Raw genomic sequence first — 24,656 nt, forward strand, 5'->3', positions numbered from 1 at the left:
TCTAACTGTTCATCACACCAGTTAATCCTACTATTTTTTATTTTACTTTTTATTATTATAGCTTTTATACTTTCTGTAGGGATAAAGTTTCGCAATATTATCATTGGAAATAAATGTGATGGAATATTTTAAACCTGGTGAATAAATGAGAATGATGTATTATTCAGTGAATGACACAGGCATATTGGGAAAAAAGGAAATCCGAGTGCTCTTATCTCCGATTACTAGTTCGGATGCCCTACCACTGAGCTACAGGAGACTCGTGGGAGCTAAACTAGGTTCATGGGACAAAATCTGCATACTGCTAGGATTTGAATGTCAATGTGTGGCATATGCGCAATGGAAATAATGTGGTGGAATATATTAAGCCTGGGCCCAGTTGTTCAAAGTCCGATTAAACTAATCCTGGATAAACGCAAACTTTGACTCGAGTTTAATTGCTAATCAACAAAGATTCGTCCAAAAGATTTTCGGCCCTCAATATTGACGTCGACTTTTCTTTACCTTTAGCTTGAAATTAGCCTTTCAACCTATTTTACAGAGCAACGACGAAAACCTCGATTGACTTTTAATCGTGGATTAGCGTTAATCGGCTTTCGAACAACCCAGCCCAGGTGAATAAATGAGAATGATGTATTACTCCGTGAATGGCACAGGCATATTGGGAAAAAAAGAAATCCGAGTGCTCCTATCAGGAGTTGAACCTAAGACCTTCTGATTACTACATGTAGTTCGGATGCTCTACCACTGAGCTAGAGGAGGCTCTTGAGACCTAAGGCCATTAAACTAGGTTCATGGGACAAAATCTACATACTGCTAGGATTGGAATGTCAATGTGTTGCATATGCGCGATGAAAATAATGTGGTGGAATATTTTAAGCCTAATGAATAAATGAGAATGATGTATTATTCCGTGAGTCCTTTTTAAACTCGCGAATGTGCGCATGCGCATTGAACGAGTTATGAATGGCACAGGCATATTGAGAAAAAAAGAAATCCGAGTGCTCCTATCAGGAGTCAAACCTAAGACCTGATTACTACATGCAGTTCGGATGCTCTACCCCTGAGCTAGAGGAGGCTCTTGAGACCTAAGGGCATTAAATTAGGTTCATGGGACAAAATCTACATACTGCTAGGATTGGAATGTCAATGTGTGGCATATGCGCGATGAAAATAATGTGGTGGAATATTTTAAGCCTGATGAATAAATGAGAATGATGTATTATTCCGTGAGTCCTTTTTAAACTCGCGAATGCGCGCATGCGCATTGAACAGGTTATCGTTGTGTGGGGAAAATGTCACTCGGTTGCTGATCGTAAACTTTTAAATGTGGCATGCTCTCATAGCTCGCTTTAGGTTCTCTCCTTCAATTACAAAAATTCACGTTTTTTGGCATTCGAAATTAAAAGAAATAGACCGAAAGAACACTCGATCAATGCATATAGTCTTCATTTATATTTTGGTGAGAATTGCACACTGTTGAATGCCGCTCAAGCAGATTGAGATTGTCGTCCAAGTCAACAGGGATTTCACCCAAAATGGAAACAAAAAATACGACGGTGAAATGGCTGAGGGTGTTTCGTGCTCATTTGCGTAGTCGTCTTTGGCAGTAAGAAGTCATTTGCTGATAGTTAGACGCCCTAAACAACTAAGTCAACTAATAAATACAAAAATTAATCACTGCATAGGAAGTTGAGCACGTGTGGTGCAGTGGCGTGGTGTGAGTTCTTTGAAGCTGAAGGTTTGCTGAGGGCCCTGGTTCGAACCTTCGCACATGTCAAAGAACAAAATCCCCTTTTTTTTTCGCCTTCAAAAGCCAAACACTCCAAAGGCCCTTAAGAATTTTCAAAATGTAAACATTCTTAAAACGTCTTAAATACGATTTATATTTCGAGTCCTGGGCCAACCAAACACAATGCGAACAATCAATGTTTTTTATACCCCTCAGGTCACACTTCGTTGCCGCATGTCGTCCACGAATCGTTAGTTTTTTGAAGCATAGTTTGATGCGAGTACTACGTTACGGTTACCACTATTTACTTCTGCATTCACGAGTTGGCTCACAGAAGCCTTTGATTCCGAGTATGCCCGTGTCATTCCCTGAATAATGAATCATTCTCAATATTATTATCGTTATACTTGTGTAAAGGTGTAATCATCCAATGTGTTGTTTGTTTTTCAGGGTCTTGCTCTTGGGGTGAAATACTTCTACAACTTAAACCCTGACTTCCTTCTTCAGATAATTAATGACTACCTGGTCTATGCTCCTACTGAGGTTTGTATATTTGACACTAGGGGCGCTTTTGGTTTAGCCAAAATATTCGGTTGGAAATTTCGGAAACTTTCCATGTCAAATGGAAAGGCTTTTTTTAGTCGTTCCAATTTTGCAATCCTATTAGTAGATGAAAAAACCTATGCGATGACACAAAGATGGTGCAAGAAATCAGCAACATGGAAATGGGAATTTTGTGCAAATGGAACAGTAATCTGATTGGAACGGGAAAAGTGGACTACCACCAAAGGTCGTCTGTTTGTTCTGGAAAATTTGCATTTGATCCGTGCAAACCATTTGCATTTCAACTGGCTAAACTGAAAATTTGGCAAAATGGAAAATGCTCCAGGGCTGTCATTAAGGGTTCAAGAAGCCAGTTATGAACAAAAGAAAGTCTTCCATTCTCATTTTCTTTCAGTTGTTTTAAAACTCTCTGTCTGAGAAGCGCATTGAGGCTCGGCAAAATGCGCATCATAGAACTGTAGATTAAATAAAATTAGCTAGCTTTCATCCCTGTAATTGCCAGCCTTACTACATGTCGCTGACGGCCGGCAAATACTGATGGCCCTGCTTCCTCTTTTCTTTTCTGTTTTCTTTTTTGTTTTTTTCACCACACACAGTAAAAAACCGTAATAGGAGTAGAAGAAAAACGATTGTAAAGAAAGTGGCGAGGAAGCCTTAAAAGAAACCATAAAGCTTATAGAATAATGCTTCCTTATTGCAGTGCTGTGACATAAAAACGGTCTAGAGACTGTAAGACAGTTGATAGAATTACAGTTGAAACAATCATAAAACGAATAGACGGAAAGCGAGCAATAGACATTTGAAAAAAATCAGATATCGGTAACTCCCAAGGAGCTGGTGAGAAAACGTAAGGTAATATGGGCACTTTGTGCGTTTCAAGTAGGAGTTTACCTCTCCTTATCTGGTCGAAAATAGAAGAAAGGAACTGGTACGAGAGTAATGTCATAACAACATCAAAATGGTGTCATTTTGTGTCTTACCTGGTGTAAACTATCGGTGCCAAGTTTGAAAAGTATCACTCTAATACTTCCAAAGATATTCTCGTTTTGTGATTTATCTTCATTGTTAGACGATTTCAGATGACATCAATTTTTTAACAAAAGCTTGAATATTTCTGGTACGAGAGAAGCTATTCACAAAAAAAAGCCATTCTCCTCTCTTTGAAAGCCCTTTCAAATAGTCATGAATTATCTTTCACCTCATATGCATTAAACTTAACTATACAATTCTAGAAACGAAAGCTGAGTGAAACTACATTAGAGACCTTTAGAACTACGTTTACAGCTACCGAAAACCACAGTTTGTAGTTAGGAAAATAGAAGATTAGTGCCTTTTTGGTGATTTAGTTCACATGAAATGAAAGATTATTTTGTATATATCTGCAACCTGTGTACGCTGGATAAATCTGCAAATTTCAGGCCATGAAAACCTGACAGAGGTAAACGATTTATGTCAATACCTACAACCCCCTGCTATTACAAAGACATCAATAATTAACCTCAAACATGTCCTCAAGCACTAGTCACATGACTGCCAACAGTTTTCAGTTAGCTTTTAACATGGTGCTAAAGGCCTCTATTACAATGAACTGAACAAAATGGAAAAATGGAGATTAAAACCTGTTTTGTTCTGTTGGCACAGGCACAGAGTCCAGGTCAGCCGCCACCTCCTCTCCTTAAACGCTGTGCGGCTGTGTTAGATCCTCTGACTAAAAGCGTGCCAGGTTTGCTGGAGGGACTGTATCTCATGGCTAAAGTCAAGTACCTGTCAGGTAAGTGCTCATCTTAAGCAACAGTCTTCAATTGCTCTGTAGGTAAAAATGTTTTTATGTGGTGGTACTTGAGGTACCTACTGCTAGTAAATCTATAAGTTAATGACATTATAATAAGTGATTACTCTAGGTTAAAAGGGATGGCAGGGATGGACACCAAAACACATCAATGGTATCTGAGCAACAGCTAAGGATGAATTATATTGTCAAAAATCACTGCCAAGTTGGTCTAAATTGAAGTTGATGCCAAAGTATAATGATTGTTAAAAGTAAAGCAAAGTAAATGATTGTTTAAGGTAAAGTAAAGATGGAAGTAACTTCGAAAGTTTTTCAATGTGATAAAATGCTTTGACAATGTGTTTTCAATGTCAGGGGAAACTGATGCTGCTAAAGCCATGTTGACTCACTGCCTGGACCAAGACTCAACCTTTTCTGATGCTCACCTGCTCATGGCACAGGTGACTTAACATTTCCCATCTCAATATTACATTGTCTTCCATTGGACTTGGATTATGGGATACTGTTTGAACAAAAAACCCTTTCCTTTCTCCTTTGACAGATTCATCTCCAACAAGGTAACTACAAACTTGCTGAGCAGTCCCTTGAAGTTGGACTCAGCTACAACTTTGAGGTAAGTTACTGATAGATGCAATTATTATTTCCAGTGGACCAGCATAAACCCTCCAAGAAGAAGTTTCCCGAACAAATTACATTTGTGAACATACTTTTGTTTACTGTTTTTCCTCGTTTAGATAAGATTATATTCCGGTCAATGTACCTTCAAACATCATATGTTAATTAAATCGTGACAGTCAGTTACTCATTACTTTGGACTTTAATTGGGTATTATTGGGTTTACACCTAATGTCTCAGTTGGAGTATCACTTAAACTGTACAAGTACAGCAAAGCAGTGTAATCCCATAATAATACTTAATTATATCCAAGGATCCTGTTTCCTGTGACCAGCAACTTTTTTGCCCTGTTGAGTGTCTGGTTCAATGTACTGTATCTCATGTTCGCTGGATGTAGTATTGTTTCACTCTGATGTCATTATGCGGCATGTTCTGCCATACGTTGCCTTACGTAAGTCAGGTGAAGTGTTGTTTAAAAGATTGATCACAGTATATACTACTGTCAAACCACTGCATCAATACACTTGGTACAGCACATGAGAGATACTGAACCAGGCCTCCGTCAGTGGTACATCAAGAGAATTCCCCTGGTGCATTGTTGAACAGTCAAGTATCTATAGTATCAACAAGCTGATGGTTTGTGTTCCAGGTCAGGAACCATCCTCTTTATCATCTAATCAAAGCGAGGGTGCAGAAGAAGATGGGTCAGCCTGAGGAGAGTGTTAACACCATGAGAGCTGCCATGAACCTTTCCGGGGTAAAGAAAGCAGGTAACACACCTTACATCATGTACGTCACAGCTTATCACAACATTGTCCCACACTGGAAGATGAGGAAATGGGGAATTTTTTTTAAGAGGAACAAAGACACATGTAATTTTGAAGTTAAACCCAGAGTAAGTCGTAATATGATAATATTGCTTGCATCCTTTTCCTTGTAGTTCCAAGCGTGCAAGGCAAGAAAATAGCTATAACCTCCAGTGACCGAGCAGCAGTGTATCTTGAACTTGTTGATGCTCATACAGAGGCAGGACAGCTGGTAAATGAAAACAAAATCTGAAACAGTGATGAAACATTAAATTTATGTGGACTGAATTTATTGGCTCAACATGAGGAATATGTAGTGTGAAATGCTTATATTAATTTAGACTGGTCAGCAAACCCTTTTGGCCCTGCAAGCTGTTGAGAGGCCTTCTGGAAGGTTGTTGATGTATATTTAAAAAAAATAGAGGGCTTCCACAATTATGTTTCTCTGTGACACCCTGGAACTTACTGTACTTGCATCTGGGAAAGCCGCCTTGTCTATTATGACTGAAGAGGGCCGGTTTTAAGTGTCAGCCTTTGTTACAACCTCGGTCTGTTTCGTCTGTCATCAATTCACTTGTGAACCCTTGTAAAGATAAACAAGAAAATAACAAGACTACAATAATCACCAGAGCAATAATTTTATTGACACCCTGAGAAGAAAAACTAGGGACAATTAAGATTTGGTTCCATGACCCCGCCCTAAAATGAGACTGTACACTGCAAATATTGCCTTACAGTGGTTTATTTGGACATTTTTTAACATTGCTTGTACAACCTTCTTTGACGTGACAGATGTCAATGTTAAATATTTGTCACTTAAGGCACTGTGATGGTGTTGAAAGCCTGTGTTTTGAAAGAGATCTTTTTGAGTCAGTTTCTTGGGCAACTGGAAGTTGTTGCGTCAACTTTTTTCGTGGGAATATAACGTATTACCTTGGAGCTCCTCTTAAAACAACATACTCAGTCTGTTCTATATGAAGTGGATTGTTTGTCGTTTGTTTTGTAGCATGAGGCCACCAAAGTGATGCAGGATGCATTAGAAGAGTTTAGTGGTACTCCTGAAGAAGTCAGGTAAATCAAACAGGCCGTCTTCACCTTGGCATACCTCCCTCCTTTTTACAATGGTCCGCTTGTCAGCGTGACTTTCCAAGCGTGTTATTTTGCGATGTCTTTTCAGCTTGTTTCTGTCCTTTTAGTGTAAGATCTTGCGCCGTGTTACCGCTGGCCGTAAGTGCTCCTAATGTGTTATCTTTCGTTTTATTGTATTTTCCTGTATCGCTTTTCATTTTACTTTCTCGTGCTCGTTCATCTCTATTTTGTTTTTTTTTGTTTTTTTTTAATCCACATTTCCCATCCCCTTTCCTTATCCTCCTCCTTGCCGTGACCAGAAGGGTAATCTTATCCACGCCCTATAACCTGTCCTGGCACTCACAATGTTGTTTGTACAGAGACGATTTCTATGTGCCTATTTGGCTGTGTTAGGTTCCCAAGGTATTGCTGTACAGTGGATTGGGTTCAGTTGCCCACATCATATCCCTCTTAGACGGCGACATGGAGTTGAGCTTTTCTATATAATTTGAGTTGTTCAATTCAATTCCCCGAAAGACAAGTAACCATAACAGAGACGCCTTTCATAGACAGATAGCTAAAGCTGGTCCCAAGCATTTGCATTTTAGGCGAACACTACCTACTTGAAAAGAACATTTGCGGCACATCTAGTGGTTGTCCTGTTCAAACATTTCTTCAAAGACACAAAAAAACACTTCTATTTCTCCAGGGTTCAGATATCTAATGCAGACTTGGTGTTAAAGAATGGTGATACAGAGCAGGCCTTGGCTATACTGAGACAGATATCTCCAGAACAAAGGTGTGCACCTACATCGAATTACAAGTGTTGGTTTTAGAAAAGATTTTGTTTATTATTAATTGATGTTAATAAATTTTGAATTTAGTAATGTGTTTTGTTATTTGGCAGTTACTACATAAAGGCAAAAGAGAAGATGGCAGAGATATATTTACATCACCGGAAGGACAAGCGTTTGTATGCTAGTGTTTACAGGTTAGTTAGTTAGTTAGTTAGTTCTCTTCTAAAAGCAATGACCATAACTTTCTTGAAATGAAAGAAACCCTCAAGACAGTATAATTCAATTTATAAAGTAGAAAAAATAGAGTTTGAAGAGAAAGCCTGCTAACGCTGTAATGAGAATTTATGGCCCTATTTTCTTCATACCCAGAACATTAAAATTGTATTATTGTGCAAGTCCCTTTATAATCCTGTGTTCCCTTACAGGAGACTTACTCGCTACTTTCTTTCTTTTATGTAATCATGTATTTTTGTTTTGTTGTTGTTGTTGTTGTTTCTTTGTTTTGTTTTGTGGTAAAATGAAATAAAAAATAAGTTAAAGATCGCATGGCTTTATTCACTGGATAGAGGCGCTATCTGGTCCGTTGCCATGGAGAAGTTCAGTCACTTTCGCATGAAAGATGGCATGATAAGAAAATAACAGAAAATTTGGAGCCTGAAAAAATGGAGAAATTAAGCCAACTGTACCGCTTGGGCCCAAATTACTTTTAGAGACTGCCGATGAAATATCTAAAGTTATAAAAAAAAGCTATTTTGTCAAATATCTTGAAGAGGTCGACCTTGACCTTCTCGTTGGGACAAAGGACTCCTGCGAAGAGAAAACAAATACTTTGGAGACTGTTATTAAGTCGGGTATGGACACACTACTCCCACTAAGGTCAAAGAAACTTGTTGTCAACGACCCCCCGTGGATTAACAAACAGCTGAAATCCATGATACGCGAACAACAAAGAGCTCTTGCCCGAGGGGACGATGCCAAATTCCGCCGCCTGCGAAACAGTGTGAACTGGCTACGCAAGTCATGCCGGGCCAAATACTATGCGGCAAACGTAGAACAACTAAGGAATTGCGAGCCTCGCAGGTGGTGGAAGGAGGTCAAGAAACTCGCCGGGATGCAGGCTGCCACCCGCACTGACACAATATCAGTCCTGCGTAATATTGACCAAGGGCTTTTTCCAAACCCTACCGCCCTCGCTAACACCATAAATAAAGCATTCCTGGCCCCAATGAGCATATTTACACCACTAGCCTCCCGTACTTCATGTGACGCATATCACTCCAACCAACCTCCCATTTCCGAGACCTGTGTTTTCCGAAAAATTACGTCCTTGAATCCAGCGAAGGCGTCAGGACCAGACAACATACCCGCATGGTTACTGAAAGAGAACGCAGACCTCCTTGCTCCAGCCGTCACGGACATTCTCAACTGCTCCTACAAGGAGGCTAAACTACCACATTCCTGGAAACATGCTGACATTACTCCTATTCCCAAACAAACTCCAGTCCAGGATGTGAATAAGCATTTGAGACCAATTTCGCTTACACCTATCCTTTCGAAACTGGAAGAGGAGTTTATCGTTGACCGTTATATCAAGCCAGCCGTACTCACAAAAGTGGATCCAAGGCAGTTCGGTACAGTCCCCTCTTCAAGTCAACTGAAGCGCTTATCAGCATGATTCACGAATGGAACAGTGCAACCGACGGTACTGGAGCCACAGTAAGGGCAGTCCTGTTCGACATCAAGAAAGCCTTTGATCTTATCGATCATCACATATTGATCAATAAACTGCACAACTACGATCTCCCTGAGGCTATTCTGTTCTGGGTTATCGATTTTCCCACCGACCGCAAGCAACGAGTGAAGCTCGGCTCCAACTGCTTCTCTGAGTGGGGAGCAATCCCAGCAGGGGTCCCCCAAGGGACTAAGCTTGGCCCGTGGCTGTTCATCGTTATGATTAATGAGCTCGACATTCCCGATAACAAGCTATGGAAATACGTTGACGACACCACCATCTCAGATACCGTAGCCAAGAACCGGCCAAGTACCATCCAAACCGCCGTGGACACCTTCGTAACCAGAGCAGCTGAAGACAAGTTCCAACTTAACAAGGCAAAGTGCAAGGAACTTCGAATAACTTTTAGTACTACAAACAATTCCTTTGATTCCATTGTAATTAACGGTAGTGAAATCGAATGCGTTCCAAAAGCTAAGATTCTAGGTATGTATATTACATGTAACCTTAAATGGAATTGTCATATTGATGAAATCGGAAAGAAATCTAGGAAACGGATGCATTGCCTGTCACAGCTCAAACGCTCTGGTCTCGGCACACAGGAGCTAATTCAATTTTATCGAACTTGTATTCGTCCCCTTACTGAATATGCTTGTCCAGAATTCCACGATAGTCTTCCAAAGTACCTTTCAGAAGAGTTAGAGAGGATCCAAAGGAGGGCAATGCGCGTCATTTTTCCCTTCAAGTCCTACCAAGAAGCCTTGGCTCAGGCTGGTCTTGAAACTCTTTCAGCAAGAAGACAATCACCGACGAACAAGTCTTTTTCAAAGATAGCAGAAGACAGGAATAATTAACTCCATGCTTTACTCCCAGAGAGGAATACCTGTCATTACAATTTGAGGAAGAAACGAAAATTCAACGCTAATTTTAAGACAAATAGATTAAAGAACTCATTCCTTCTTAGTAATGCGCTCAAATTGTAACTTTTGTCATTTTATGGTAGTTTTTAAACCTTTGTAATTTTTTGAATGTTTTTAAATTTTATTGTAGAAAACTATCTAATTCAACCCTCGGGTTGCGATTTAGTTTTAATAAAGCATCTATCTATCTAAATATCAACTTGTATACCTATTGCGACTGCTGTGTGGGGTCAAACGTTTTATCGATAACCATTTGCATTACTGAGAAGTTCTGTAAAAAAGCTTACTCTTTATCTAAAGCTTTCACAGCGATGGTGAAGTTCCTTTCCAACGCATTCACCCCTTAAATAAGCCCCTAAGTACTGCTAAGAAGAATGCATCATTACTTTTAAAATATAGCTTCTTGAATGTCGAGAAAACTTTCCTGTCATTAAATTTTTCTTTGTGACAATTGACATGTTGGAAATAACATTTCAAAAGGTCAGCGTTTCTTGTCTGATATTGAAATGTTTTGAAACATTACACATGCAACGGCTTTCCCACCGCAGCAATGACTAAAACCTGTTTTCCTTTTTAATTTTTTTGTAGAGAATTAGTTGACAAGAATCCAAGCGCTCACACCTGCTTGTTGTTAGGAGATGCTTACATGAGTATACAGGAGGTCAGAGCTGTTTTCCACAAACCAAAACATGGCAAATAACCTATGCCAGTTTTCAGTGGCCACAAGAGAGAATTAGTTTTATTGGCAGGTTTCTTGCATCCGTAGCCTCCCATGCAGCCGTTTTTAGGGGAGGAGGTAATACTAGTCCCCTAAAAACGACTGCGTGGGAGGCTATTGCATTCGTAGTTTGTGTTTCAATTCAACTTTGAAAGCCAGTCTAATGTTGGTTTTGCATAGCCAGTTCAGCACTATCAATATAGTGTTTCGAAGATTCCACAGACAATTAAATTCCATAACATGTTTGGTAGGGATTGCTTAGCCTGTGTTCAATAATGTGTTTGTTTTACTTGAATTCAGCCTGAAAAAGCCATTGAGGTCTATGAGACGGCACTCAAACGAAACCCCAGAGATGGCGCACTGGCAAGCAAAATAGGAAAGGCTCTGGTCAAGACACACCATTATGGCAAGGTACATGCTCTTGCTTTCATATAAATTAAGAGATGAGGTAGCTTTGTAGAAGTGTTCCAGTATATTACTACTGTACAGTCAAGACCCTGACCTTGCTTGGATTATTCAGTGGTTCTACTGGTATAGTGGTCCACGTTTTTCAGAGTGGGTATAAATCTCTATCCAGCGAAGAAAATGAACACAAAAGGATTGACTTTGCGTGTTGGAAAGAGACTAATAAATTCTAACTGGTCCTATCTGTATTAACAACCAAGGACTTTGGGTTTTCGTTTTGTATTGCAGGCCATCAACTACTATGAAGCAGCCTTGAAATCAGGGCAGCAGAACTTTTTAAGGTTTGTATCAGCCATGTTTAATGAAGTACAGTTTAGTTTTTTATGGTCAACACCCATTGACAGATTAACTTAGCAGCAACTGAGATGTAAAGTAGTTATGCTGTAAGTTGCCTCAGTGCCTGAAGGTGGTTTATTCTGCCCCTGTCTAAACTGCGTTCATTTCCAGGTATGACTTGGCCGAGCTGTATCTTAAATTAAAAAACTACGAAAAGGCGGACAAGGTTATCAAGGCAGCTTTGGAACAAGAAAAAGGTATGTTCTGTTCTTTATATTTTCGCTGAGTTTACAACCTTACATTTTAATAACGCTGCCTGTCTTGTTATACTGTTGGGTATTTTTAATGATTTTTGTTTAGTTTCCATAGAGAGCACTTTTGGTACCCGATGACAATCCGATTGGAAATTGACAAATTAACTGAGTAGTTAACTTTTTCTTAGCACTCACTCGGGTGTTTTTGTGTCATGAAATTATTAATGTGAAGTCTTTGTTATCCTAGAATTCAGGTTTTCTTGTAGTTTAAGGATTACTTTATGAATTACTGAACGCTCTAATGCTCTAAGTCGCCAGTATTTTAATATCCATATCTTATGTGTTAGTATTATTATTTATAACTTAGTAGGAGAACCCTTCCGTGAAGCATTTTCGAGTGAAGTACATATCCTCCATAAAGATTGTTATTATTATTCATGTCTGATACCGCAGTCATTGTTAGCAGAAAAAAGACTTGCAAATGTTTTACATTATTTGAACAGGCACCGACTTGATGATTGTTTCCTTATATCCGGTGCTATACAAATTTTCTCGGTAAATCGTTGCACCAAGAATTTCAAACTTTTAGCGTCGATTGCTTTCTCAGGATTGCATTGCCTTGAGCAACTGCTGTGAAACCATAGTAGTGGGATAATATGGTTTTTTGCGTAACAGCACTCTCAAGCCGCATCCTTTAAGGTCAGCACTCCAAAATTTGGGGTGTTACACAGCCACAAAAAAAAAATCGATTTGTCCTTACGCGTGTAATGTTGATGTAAATTCTTAAAGATTATTTGGTGCGAGGCGCATTTATGCCTGAAGACAAACTGGATGGCCGCCGGTCGCACTCAAGAACAAGAAGATAACCTAGAACTGGAATTGTTCGAAGGCCCGGTGCCCGTTATCTTTACCGGCATTGAACGTTACGCAACGCTCAACGGTGAAACGGCACTAGATGTTTAAAACTGAGCTGGCAGAGTCGAGTAAGCCATTCTCTTCGTGCTGTGTGAGCTGTCATACACTGATTTTCATTCACTTTCTCTCCGACATACTGTATGAGCAAATGTTTCATTCAAAACAGTGTTCAAAATATTACACCCAACAGACTCAACAGCGACAAACGCGTTATTTGAAGTTAAAAAATTCAACACTACTTCGAAAGGTGTTAGCAGCCGTCTCAAGAGAAATTTCCCAGCCAACTCATCTTGCTCTTTTCACTGAACAGAATTTGAAAGATTACTGCAAATAGTTAGAAGTTAGTTACATTTTGAAATATTTATCGGCACAGTGAGAACACACCACTCTGAGTGCCAATTGGATTTCCTCACCAGTCTGGTGATAGCTTACGACTTTCATAGTCGAAACTTTTCGCCGGAGACTGAAAAGTACACTTTCAACCATCATTGAACACCCAGGCAAACAATAAAGATGGTGCTAAAACAAGATTCATGAACCTAGAGAAGCTGGAGATAAACATACTTAAAAGAGCAAAATAGCCCATTTAATCTGCTTATTGTGTCAGTGATACGAAATACAGGGAGCAGAAATTTCCAAGTAAACCTTTTCCGCTAGACTTTACATTTAAGCCCAATATCTGAATTTCTTTAAAAAAGAAACTTTTGCTACGTAGTTCTTTAAAAGTTGGACCAGTTTAGTTTAGTTTAGTTTAGTTTAGTTTGGTTTGGTTTGGTTCGGTTCGGTTCGGTTCGGGTCGGGTCGGTTCGGGTCGGGTCGGGTCTAGTTTAGTTCAGTTTAATGCATTCGCCACAACAATTACAATGTCAATAAGATATAATAACAAAATTTAACATATATTAACTAATGGCAAATTAGATTAAATAACAGCAGATCAAAACTAGAAATAAAAAAATAGTGAAAAAGGCATTTTTGAGTTCTCATATAAAATGGCGAAAAAATCATTCACATTTTAACTCAAATTTCCAATCAAAGTTTGGTGTTCGCCCATTTCTGGCGCCATATCTTTTAAATTGTACTTTGTTGGCTTTCAAATTTCTCCCTGGCGTCACTTTTATACTAATGTGATGCTAATCATGTGAATATGAATTATGCCCGGCCATTCTGTGCCATGTTCGCCTTTTACTCTTTTGTCGATAACCTAATCTTATCGGAGTTATGTTGCATTTCACTGTACATTTACGAAGAGCTTCATTTATGAGCCATCTTCTTCAATCTGTTTCTGTCAGTATGGGCTCTAATTGATAGCCATTCTGTGCTTTTGTCTTTAGCTAATGACCTTCCATCTCTGATGGAAGAAGCCCGACTTCTTAAGCTTGAAGCACAAGTTTATCAGAAGTCTGGCAATACTGAAGAGACTCTGAAAACTCTTACCAGAGCTAAGGAAGTTCAAACCAGGTGAGATGTTTTAGAATCCTTTATGTACATCATAACGGGTTCATAATTATAACATGTAATGACATTTGGGACAAAAAAGTTGACATACTCAATAACCCTTTACTTTGCCCCTACTCTGCCAATTGTTACAGGACTCGTTTTTTTATAGCGCATTTCTATCACTTATAGTCATCATGATCTTTTAGTGAAAGCCGCTAATGTTTGCATATCGCATCTCTCCACAAAAAAGGGACTGGTTTTTGAAAGTCTGGTGTCGTAACTGTTTACGCAAGTGGCAACGGAATAATTTATTGTTATGGAGCAATGTGTGATGAAACGGGACAGCAATACTGTCTGTCAGTCTTTGCCAGCAGTATAATTATTATTATTATTATTATTATTATTATTATTGTTATACTGGCTGTTGTTATCCTATCACCTTCTTATTCAGTGGCATGTGTTGTCTAATTAATGTTGTTATTGTTAACATCTGGCAGGGTTTTGAGAAGAGTTGGTGTGGAACAACCAGATGCCATAAAAGCACAGAAACTGCAAGCTGCAAAGTAAGATAAGCTACTTGCTTTAAAACAATTATTGACACTTATATCGTAAGACAAACTATTGTTTTAATAATTAATAGGAAAATAGTGCCCAATTGCCTTCATTTAACTGGTAACACATTTAATAGGACTCTATACAGAATCCAAATTCACGAAACATCTGCAAAAGAAACAGGACCTCGAGAAACAGTACAGTTCGATAGCTTCATTTAAATGGTCGTACTTAGGATTTCAAGCACAGACTCAACAATTGCGGTAAACCTTGTACAGTAAAGAAACAGCACATGCAGTTGGCGTTTTCACTCAACCTACAAACCAGGTCATTCAAATCAACATGAGAGACCATCGCTCTCGTGTATGGAACTTAAGCAGGTGATAAAAGAAACAAAATTCAGGCTTGAACGGGATTCGAACCCATATAACCTCTGCACCGTACCGGGGCTGCTGCTCTACCAACTGAGCTATCAAGCCAACTGGGAGCTGGTCATTTTGTGTAGTATACAAAAGTGAAAGAGCTAGAATTGAAGTGTATGAAATATCAGAACTGTGGATGAACCGCAAGCATGTGTGCAACTGCTATTGAGCAGACACCTAAGTTTTGTCTGAGGAATAAGGCACTGTCAGTTATTCATTAGTCCAGCTCGTATTTCTTATTCTTGTAATGTAATGTAACGTAATATCACTGTAGAGACTGAATAGCCTATTTAGTCCACAGCCGTTAATTGCTTCGTAGTATAGAAAATTATTAAATTCCCAGTCTCGGATATTGCATTTCTAGCGTTCTGATTGGTTCACTAAATCAGTTATCAGCTCATATACCGTAGTTTGACCTTATATGGAAAACGATTGCCCCAGGTGTCGCTAAGCTAAAATTTTTTTTCGGCGGGAAGCGAAAGTTTCTTCGGAAAAATGGAGAAAAATAAAAGGAAAGAAATAAATACCAGACAATGCCATCTTAATATAACAACAATAAAAGCCACAAAGTTCGGTATGACACTATTTAATGGTACGTATCTCTGAAGTTTCCTTTAAAATCAGAAAAATTGTACGATTTTACGATTTAGATCACAAAAAAACAATAACAACCGGTTACCTTCAAAAATTTCAGGATGGCTTTTGCAAATCCTGGCGGTAAGAGGTTAAAGCCGATCGTAGAAATTTCTCAAGAAGAGCTTAATGCCTGCCTTTCTGTTTCTACGCGTTTACGAGGACTCCAGTTACAAAAGTTCATCTATGAAATCCGTACGAGCGGCGGCCATAATGTTCGTTTCCGTCGCTCGGCACCACTCAGCAAAACATTTGTGCAAATGTGCACAGCTCTTACTCCTCTCGATAAGCTTGAAGTTTAAAAACTTGCAGTGAATGCTTGTCTCAGTGAGGTTGTACCTCGTACACTTGGACTCGGCTTGCCTTATGTGTTTTAAAACGTCTGCGAGGGATTCAGTTCAGCATAAAAAAAAGCCGCATTTGATCCCTTCCTTCGCTCGGCACCACACAGCAAAACATTTGCTCAAATGTGCACTATTATTACGCTTCTCGATGAGCTGGAACTTCAAAAGCATTTGAATGCTTGTCTCAGAAAGGTTGTTACTCGTACACTTGAACATTTCTTGAATTTGAGATGTCCGGCTGTGTCCGATCTACTTCGCTTTCCATTTTTCATTCAACTCCGTTCGCAAAGAGCTGCGCGTGTCATGTGATCATTACGTTGTCGTTTTGGTCGGAAGTTGCCTTAACATCCGGTCGTTTTAATTTGAAAGAAATGTTTACTTAAAAATAAAATTCAGTAAACAGTAATATCCAAACGGGAAGAATTTAATAAAACAATTATTCCATTCGCGCTTGTTGGATATGAGATTGGTTATAGCCAACTCGGCGCGTTATTAACCATCTCATATCCAACGCGCGCTCATGAAATAATTGTTAAAGATTACCGCCAGCATCTGAGGAATATTCAGATGTATGTTGATATCAGTTCCACGTGTCCTCAGTGATCAAGCAGTGTCGTTTTTACTTGACAGAATCTGTACAGAGATGGCAGAACTAGCAACCAGTGCCAGAGAATACGATAAAGCTATCAATTTCTACAAGGAAGGACTCACGTACGACGAAACGTACTTACCGGTATGAAGTGACCGCGTGTGTTAGGGAAATAGTCAAAACTATAATTGTACTTGGACAAGACCCACCGAACTATTAATGAGTTAGAGGTCTGTTTGTACCCATCCCCTCCAATCTTTCATTTGAAGTGGTGTCTGGTCGGATACCTCAACCCCTGAATAAACAAGATGGGTTCTCATCACTTCTGACCGCTTGCTTTAGCCTTGGGGTGCAAATGATAAGGGCAACGTTTCCAGTGAAACGTAACGCACCTACATTTTGGCAATAAAGATTGTCTGCATCATGATATTCAACACAAAATGGACTACTTCTCCAATGATATTCTTGCTTTTACACTCACTTTCCCTGTACAAAAGTGGGAATGTCATTGTAGATTTTAAAGAGAAAAAGTATCAGGATCTCAGTTAACACTGATTCGCGCGCCCAATTTTCCCCTCTCCCTTCCCCTTTCTAGCGCCTGCCACGCAGGCTATACTGTCCACGATAAGTGGACCTATAGTCTGCTGGAGGAGTTAGCACTTGTTGATGTTTCATAGCTCTCGTGCCAATTTGGCTTTTCTCATTCTCACTGCGCATAATTTGTTACGCCATTCGCACGTTGAAAACATGGTCTGTTTTCCTTTATTTTAAGCCCAGCCAATGGCTAAATGGCTATTTTCTCCTAAACGAGCGCATTGACCTATCTTTTTTTATCACCTTTATCCCTTTCCTGCCCAAGAGTGCCATATGGCACAAGACGCAATAATGAGCTCAGTATTTGGTCAATTTGTGTGACATTTGCACATCCAAAAGATCTTTGAAAGATCTATAAATTGAAGGCATAAAATCATGCCCCCCTCCTATATGACACTTGATTTACCACCCCTCAAACGTTTGGATTTTTTCCTTTGTACGTTAAGGGTCCAGTTGATATCTTACAACAAGCAATAGACTGAGAGCTGTACATTAAGCTATAGTTTAGGGGGATACCCAGTATGTACAACAAATAAGAAAATTTTCAATGTTTTTTTTATTTCGTTTTGGACTTTTCTCACTAATATGTGACCTCTTCCATCTCTGTTGGTGTGATTTATAGCACACCCCAGAAAATACCTTTTAAATGGTATATCACATGTGGTCTCCCAGTTCATAGTTAGCGATTTAGAAAAATTCGACATGTCCCTCGGGCAGGAGAGGGTTAAGTTAAAGATTTTAGAAAAAAAATTACGACAGAAAAATGAGTTATTTGCCAGAAATACGAGCTGGCCCACCACTTGCGGGCTTAAAATAGTGATACCGAGAAATCGTACGCAAGGAACGTTTTTGGGTCGATACCACTTCATATTGTGCTTCCCTGCCAAGACCAAGAAATTTATCTTTAATTGCCGATTATGCTTGACATACATTCTATTTATAACGTTTTTCTAAATTCTCCTCTATCTGGTTAACGTCTGTCACCACCAGACATGACAATAAGTGATGAAATAAATTCATTGTTGAAAGCGAATATTGCAAGCGATTATGGGGTAAATTTAGTGGATCGTAGCTCCTTCGCGGACATGGTGACCTATCTTTTTTATTAAATTTCTCGAAATAATACGTTGTGGTGAACCACCACAGAAAGTTTGAGAAAATTTTCACGACAACTTTTATTTCGCGGGAATCACCTTAATTGCTTGTTTGTCTGGGCGTTCATTGATATTTTCCTCTAGGCCATGTTTAATTTTCTTTATGTATTGTTTCAGGCCATGCTAAAGCTGGCCAGAATGTATTTAACAGTGGATGATTTGGACGCCTGTCAACAGCAATGTGTTCAACTTCTTAAGATGGACGCGGAAAATGATGATGCTACTGTGGTAAGCCTTGGATCTAGATTCTTGCAATTAACAAGTTTCGTACGTTACGTTTTGCGTGTGGAGTGTTTAATGAACTGTTTTAAAGCTACTCTACTTCGAATAGTACAGAATTCAGCAGCTCGTCTTGTTACCTTGACTAGAAAGCAGGAGCATATTACACCGATACTTATAGGCCTACACTGGCTCCCAGTGCGCTTCAGGATTATTTTTAAGATTTTGTTACTAACATATAAGGCTCTAAATGGACTGGCACTGAGCTACGAGATACAAGTACTCGTGCCGTGTGTTAAGATCTTCAGACAACCGATTGCTTGATGAACCTGTGGTGATAGGGCCGAAACTATGGAATAAATTACCATTACATATTAGCCAATCATCATCGGTAGTAGTATTTAAAACTAAACTTAAGACTTAACTATTTTAGGGTACCTTTGACTAGTAGGTTTTGCAATTTTATTCTGTGTAAACACTTTTTAAATTATTGTGAAGCGCCATGGACAGCTAGTGGATTATGGCGCTCAAGAAATTTATTTTAATGTAGTGAATTTTAATTTACTCTTTGTAGTACTCGGGTTTTTTAAAAACATAAAATGAAAAGAAAACAGAGTATGAATTTTGGTTTCTGTTAAGACATCTTTTCTGTTTTATCTTACAAAAATATTAATTATCATCTTTTTGTTTTTCAGATGATGGCAGATTTAATGTTTAGAAAGAATGAATACGATTCCGCCACTTTTCACTTTCAACAGCTTCTAGAGAGAAAGCCAGGTGAAGACCTGTTTATGTTTTCCATTCTGTCTTCAAAATGTTGCTCCACTGTTTTCTCAGAAAATATCGGAAGGAGCCCAAGACCGAACAGTCATGTGGGCCATCAGTCACGTGACCTGATACATGAATAGTTAGTCTAGTCGATCACATGACTTGCCTTGTGAAACATTTCCCACCCTGTCAATAACATCGTGTTGTTTCTTCAGCTAGTGGACGATGTGAACGCAGAATAATGTTGTTTTGTTTTAATTTTAAGGTGGATCAACATTTTGTTTGCGCCTCGCCATAAAAATGTGTCATCTAAGAGACATAATTTGTTTTTTGTAGTAAGGTCCAGCTTCTCGCACGATAGGAGCAATAGATTGAGGATTGTAAGGGGTCTGGAATTTCATTGGAGACCCAAGGGCAGAATTGGCGGACTTTTTTCCCGCTCCTTTCTTTTTTTTTTCCTCGCCCCCACTACCTGCCCCTGGTATTCAGGTGACAGATATAATGTGTAGTGGGCCATTTCAAGAAGTGTTTTGGTCTCAGTTTGCTAATGGTTCAATATGAATGTCCATCTGAAATAAGACTCATTTTGTATCAAAGATTGAACTTGGTCTCAGTCTAAAAAAGGAGCTAAGGCAACTGGAAAATAGCCGAGTGACATGTTAAGCCTTGGGAATAAGACAGTTAATAAAACTTAGAGGCATAATGTTTTGATTTTAGGCCATTACAGCGCACTCGCTCGGTTGATCAATCTTCTAAGAAGAGCGGGAAAATTGGACGAGTGTTCTAAATATCTTGAACAGGTTGGTGGTGAATTTCCTGTGATCATGTCACGTCAGCTTGCTTTTACCCTGATAATTCACGTTTTTAGCTGTATACCCTGGCTCACACTCAAACGCAAATGTTGCAAGGAAAAGCACATACGTATGTGTATTTTGAGTTTTTGTCCGAGATCGCGAATAGGTTATGGGTTACCTGTTTGCGCTTAGTGATGTTCATACGTGGATTTAATGCAAACGCAAGCACAAGTCAAGCACAGGAAAAAGGATAATTTTTTCTTTCCATTTTTTTTGCTTTTCCTTGTGTTTTTTATGTTTACGCGGCGTACTCTTGCTTGCATTTGCGCTGCGTTTGTGTTGCACATCTAAACCAGGTTTATGGCACTTCGTTGCCGCCACACAACCATTAAAACCGCCTTTTTATTTTTCTTTTTGTTAAAACGTTACGTTCAGTATTCAACTTGACCTTTGGTCTCGTACTTGCCACAAATAGCAAATGTAAGAATCCTGGAAATTAAGTATTAGTCCAATGTGTTAAGAGATCTCTGAGTACTCTAGGTATAGTTGTATAAGCAACTTTTAATCTTAGTACTGTTTCGAAAACATTGCCATACTCCTACTCCTGTTATTGCGCCTGTGTATTCTTAACTGAAATAATTTGTAATAATAACTAGTAATTGCTGATTTGAATTAACACTCCTGTAAGTTTTGTTAATCTTTTCTTTTGTGCGGCGAAGTTAATTAAATAAATTATTTTTTGCTTATGCATACTTGTCAGGATTCTGTTATTTGCTGGATAATCTATACTTTAACTAAATCATGTGCACAAATGTCGCCCAGTAGCGTGCGAAAGATGTAAGAAGTGCTCTCATTTGCTGTACATTTACTTTCAAGAATCAAAGCCAAAACCAAGTTGTTGCTTCACCATACCATTAGAGTAAAGTTTGTGTGTGTCTTCTCCCCGTGCAGGCTGAAAGTGCTGTCTCTCGTGCAGCCATGGACTCCGGACTGAATTACTGCAAAGGACTCTTTTACTGGTAAGGTGATCTGTTTATTTCCTTGGACAAAATAACTGAGGGCACTGTTACTAAAGCCGGCAACACACCCGGCCATTTTATACGCCGATCGCCGCGATCGGCGAAAATCGCCAGGTGAGCCCGGTGCAGCGATTACGATTTTCGCCGATCGCCGCGATCAGTGTATAAAATCGCCGATATCTGGCATGTCAGATAACGTGATTGAATTCGCCGCCATTCGGCAAGTGTGCCCGTTCCCGCGATTTTCTACGCTCATCGCTGCGAATTGTCAGTAAAGTCAATCAATCACGTTAGGCGATTTTATCACATGAACAATGTTGAAGTACCACGTCGCCGCGATCGGCGAAAATAATCGCCAGGTGTGTCCGCATCAATCGGTGGCGAAAATCGCTTGCGATTTTCGCTGGCGATCAAATTCGCCGCGATCGGCGTATAAAATCGCCAGGTGTGTCGCCGGCTTAAGATGTCACAACTTTTACAGTACTCGTTTATTTATGCTGATTTAAGGTGGCTGTAAACCATTTCTTCAGCTTTCGCTGCTAGTGATATATATATTTCTTTATGTTATGGTTCTTTCAGCCCTGTGATTTTTCAGTTCTTTCAGCCCTATGCTTTTTTAAAAACACCGTTAGGACTGGTAAACCCCGTTTCCATGGCAACCAGCGGATTATCCATCTGTTGATTCCTTCACTCCTAGCAAGTTTCAAAACGGATTTGTCTGAATTTCTCGCGGTAAAATTTCGCTATTTTTTGTGTAAAGAAGAGAGAAACTCCAAATTCTGTACATACATTTGGCCAATTTCTGCAATTTTCGTTTTTGCCATTTGTTGCAGTTGTCCATGTATAATTCTCTCTAAGATTTTTTGGAGTACAAAGACCAGCTAAATCTTAACATTGAGCCAATTTTCAAAAAAATTCACCGTGGAAAACTTTTTAAAATAGCCTTACTTTTCAGCCTAAAACTGGCCTTGTTTCGCGCGAAAATTCCCGTATCAGTTAGGAAACTGCGCGCGCTCGCACCATTTTGGCACCCAGCCGCCGCGTGTCAAATAACTGTATGGAGTCACCTTAAGAGGAGTAACTAGGATTGTCTGTTCCATACTTTCACGTGAACAAAAGCTGTTTTAGGACTAGCGATGTCTTTGTTGAATTCCTAATCCTGCTGCTAAAGAGATAATTGCCTTTAATGAAATGTAATTAATAATGTCAATTATCATTTTCTGTACAACAATCCCCTTGAAATCCCCAAGAAATAAGTGCAAAATAAACATATGATGCTCAAATGCAATAACCTAGACTGCAAGCAGTCCGTTCCTGGTTAGTCGAGAGGTCGCGCGAAATAGCCGAGCGCGAAAAAAAAATGGAGCAAACGAGCGGAGGGGGGCTTGTCTCTTCTTGTTTATTTCTCCTCGCTCCAGTCTCGCTGCGCTGTGAGCGCACCCTCTCGACTGACCAGAAAGGGACTGCTTGCAGTCTAGCAATAACCACATTTATATTTAATATGTCCTCTGCATTCACGAGTTGGTGGTAATGGTCTGATTTTTACTGATACAGGTACACTGTGAATCCCACATCGGCTCTGAAACACTTTAATTTGTCAAGGAAAGACTCCGATTGGTAAGAGACATCTGAAATTATTATTATTATTATTATTTATTTTTTGTTTTGTATTTTTTTTTGTGTGATGTTGTTTTCTGTGAGTATGGATGAGAAAAATTTATCTGCAGAGAAAAATTGTCTGATTGAATAACCATCGACACTGTTCAGTTCTTCCTTGCTTTCCCATGTTTTCAGTGAACGCACTGCAAAACTGTTGTATTTAGGTAACAATACCTTATTATCAGTACTGTTTACCCATTACCTTCCGTCAGGGGCGAGAAGGCCGTGTACAACATGATCGAAATCTGCCTCAATCCTGATAACGAGACTCTGGGAGGAGAAACCTTTGAAGCTGTGGATGGTGATGTCAGGTAATGATATAATACGTATTTATGTGCTAGGGGTGACATCTCACCTCTTTATTTTGCGTTGTGGCATATTTGGATTATCTTTTGTTTTGTTTTCTTGTTCTTTAGTCAAAACGAAAAACAGGATTCAGAAATGATGGCTGTCCGCACTGCAGAGAAGCTTCTTAAGGTCAAATGTCATCCACGTGTTTGTTGTTGTTGCTTTCTTTACTTGTTGTCTCAACCGTCTTTAATGTTTATATTGGTAAAGTCTCTACTTTCGACTCTGATCTTGCATTACTGTGTCTGGGTTTGTAAATTCAATATATGCCACTGTAAACAATGCGGCTGTATTGTAACTCCATTGAATACTAAAGGCAAACTTAAATTGTTGCGGTTACGTTTGCAATAGTAATAAAATTCGGGCCCAGCATTTTAGTCAAACATTTCTGCCACCAGTACTTCCATCCTGATTATTTAAATGAGGCCAACCGGAATGTTACAGCATCCTGAACCCTGTTTACAGAGCGTATAACCTAGAATAATAAAAAAACAATTAACCACTAAGACTTGCGATTTAGGTCTGTTCTAATTGCTCGTTGACCACGTCTAAATAAGACTTTGTGTTCGCTCGATAACTCCTAGCATCAGAAAGAAAAACTCGCCCAGACAAGGCCAGCTAATCCGGACCTCACTTCAGCTTGTCCGGTTTCCTCCCTCCACTTGAATCTTTTCCAAAGTTTACGCTCTTTTTTTACTTTATACTAAATGATACTTTTGCAAATTCATGCTTGTGCTGTTGTCGTTAAACTGGTTTGTTGCAAACTCTGTAACTGGTTTATTTACCTCACAGGATTTCAAGCCAAAAGGAAGTCCTATAAAGTACCGTATACTGGAGAACAGTGTTCTAATGGCCTCCAAAACAAAACCTAATGTTGAAAAAGCTTTATCGCAGTTCATGGAAATTGCCACAACGGAGGTATGTAAAATATGTCATAACAAGCGAAGATCGTAATATCTGGGGAGCACATAAACTTTAGCACTTCCCCTCCCGGTAATAAGTGTTGGATCAGTCTATCAGGCTTTAACTGGTACAGCCCTGGACGAAACACTAAAGTCAGACTATTGAAATGAAAGCTACTGAGTAGTGACCCCAGTCAGAGTACTTTACTTTGCCGCGACAATGTGGGTCAGCTAATCTTTGAGTGTAGGTGACCTCTGTGCCCCCCGGCCCGGGGGGGACTCCCCTATATTAGATCTATAGGTATGTGCCGCCCCGAAGGGTATGGTTCTTGAGTCGTTTTGGTCTGAAAACGGGTATAGATTTTGACCATTATGTTCTGAAATCGGGTATGGTTTTCAAGGGAATCACGAGAGCGTATATACGCATTTTTCCTTTCAACTCCAAATGAATAGTAGAGAAAGAAAAGTATCCAAAATATATTATTCGAAAGGTCTGAAAATGGGTATGGATTTCAGAGGCCAGATCTGACAAAGGGTGTGGAAAATGGCTTGTTTTGGTCTGAAATAGGGT

General features: G+C 39.4%; 1 protein-coding gene across 2 annotated transcripts in view; it reads left to right on the plus strand.

The window, feature by feature from the left end:
- The window catches only part of LOC146488546 (tetratricopeptide repeat protein 21B-like), a 55,045-nt gene that overhangs the window by 25,300 nt on the left and 5,089 nt on the right, over window positions 1-24,656 (plus strand). For both annotated transcript variants that reach the window (XM_085118194.1, XM_085118203.1), the window contains 24 exons: window positions 2,183-2,275; window positions 3,938-4,067; window positions 4,440-4,525; window positions 4,627-4,698; window positions 5,350-5,470; window positions 5,641-5,738; window positions 6,513-6,577; window positions 7,284-7,373; window positions 7,482-7,565; window positions 10,612-10,684; window positions 11,042-11,152; window positions 11,435-11,487; window positions 11,654-11,739; window positions 13,983-14,109; window positions 14,586-14,651; window positions 16,670-16,772; window positions 18,494-18,604; window positions 19,291-19,372; window positions 20,081-20,163; window positions 21,109-21,176; window positions 22,731-22,793; window positions 23,048-23,146; window positions 23,252-23,312; window positions 23,976-24,101. In XM_085118194.1, the coding sequence (XP_084974320.1) occupies window positions 2,183-2,275; window positions 3,938-4,067; window positions 4,440-4,525; window positions 4,627-4,698; window positions 5,350-5,470; window positions 5,641-5,738; window positions 6,513-6,577; window positions 7,284-7,373; window positions 7,482-7,565; window positions 10,612-10,684; window positions 11,042-11,152; window positions 11,435-11,487; window positions 11,654-11,739; window positions 13,983-14,109; window positions 14,586-14,651; window positions 16,670-16,772; window positions 18,494-18,604; window positions 19,291-19,372; window positions 20,081-20,163; window positions 21,109-21,176; window positions 22,731-22,793; window positions 23,048-23,146; window positions 23,252-23,312; window positions 23,976-24,101 (2,151 nt within the window). The remainder of the gene's footprint in view (window positions 1-2,182; window positions 2,276-3,937; window positions 4,068-4,439; window positions 4,526-4,626; window positions 4,699-5,349; window positions 5,471-5,640; window positions 5,739-6,512; window positions 6,578-7,283; window positions 7,374-7,481; window positions 7,566-10,611; window positions 10,685-11,041; window positions 11,153-11,434; window positions 11,488-11,653; window positions 11,740-13,982; window positions 14,110-14,585; window positions 14,652-16,669; window positions 16,773-18,493; window positions 18,605-19,290; window positions 19,373-20,080; window positions 20,164-21,108; window positions 21,177-22,730; window positions 22,794-23,047; window positions 23,147-23,251; window positions 23,313-23,975; window positions 24,102-24,656) is intronic.

The sequence above is a fragment of the Pavona decussata genome, unplaced genomic scaffold, assembly GCF_977016875.1.
Source record: "Pavona decussata unplaced genomic scaffold, jaPavDecu1.1 SCAFFOLD_9, whole genome shotgun sequence".
Classification (NCBI taxonomy): domain Eukaryota; kingdom Metazoa; phylum Cnidaria; class Anthozoa; order Scleractinia; family Agariciidae; genus Pavona; species Pavona decussata.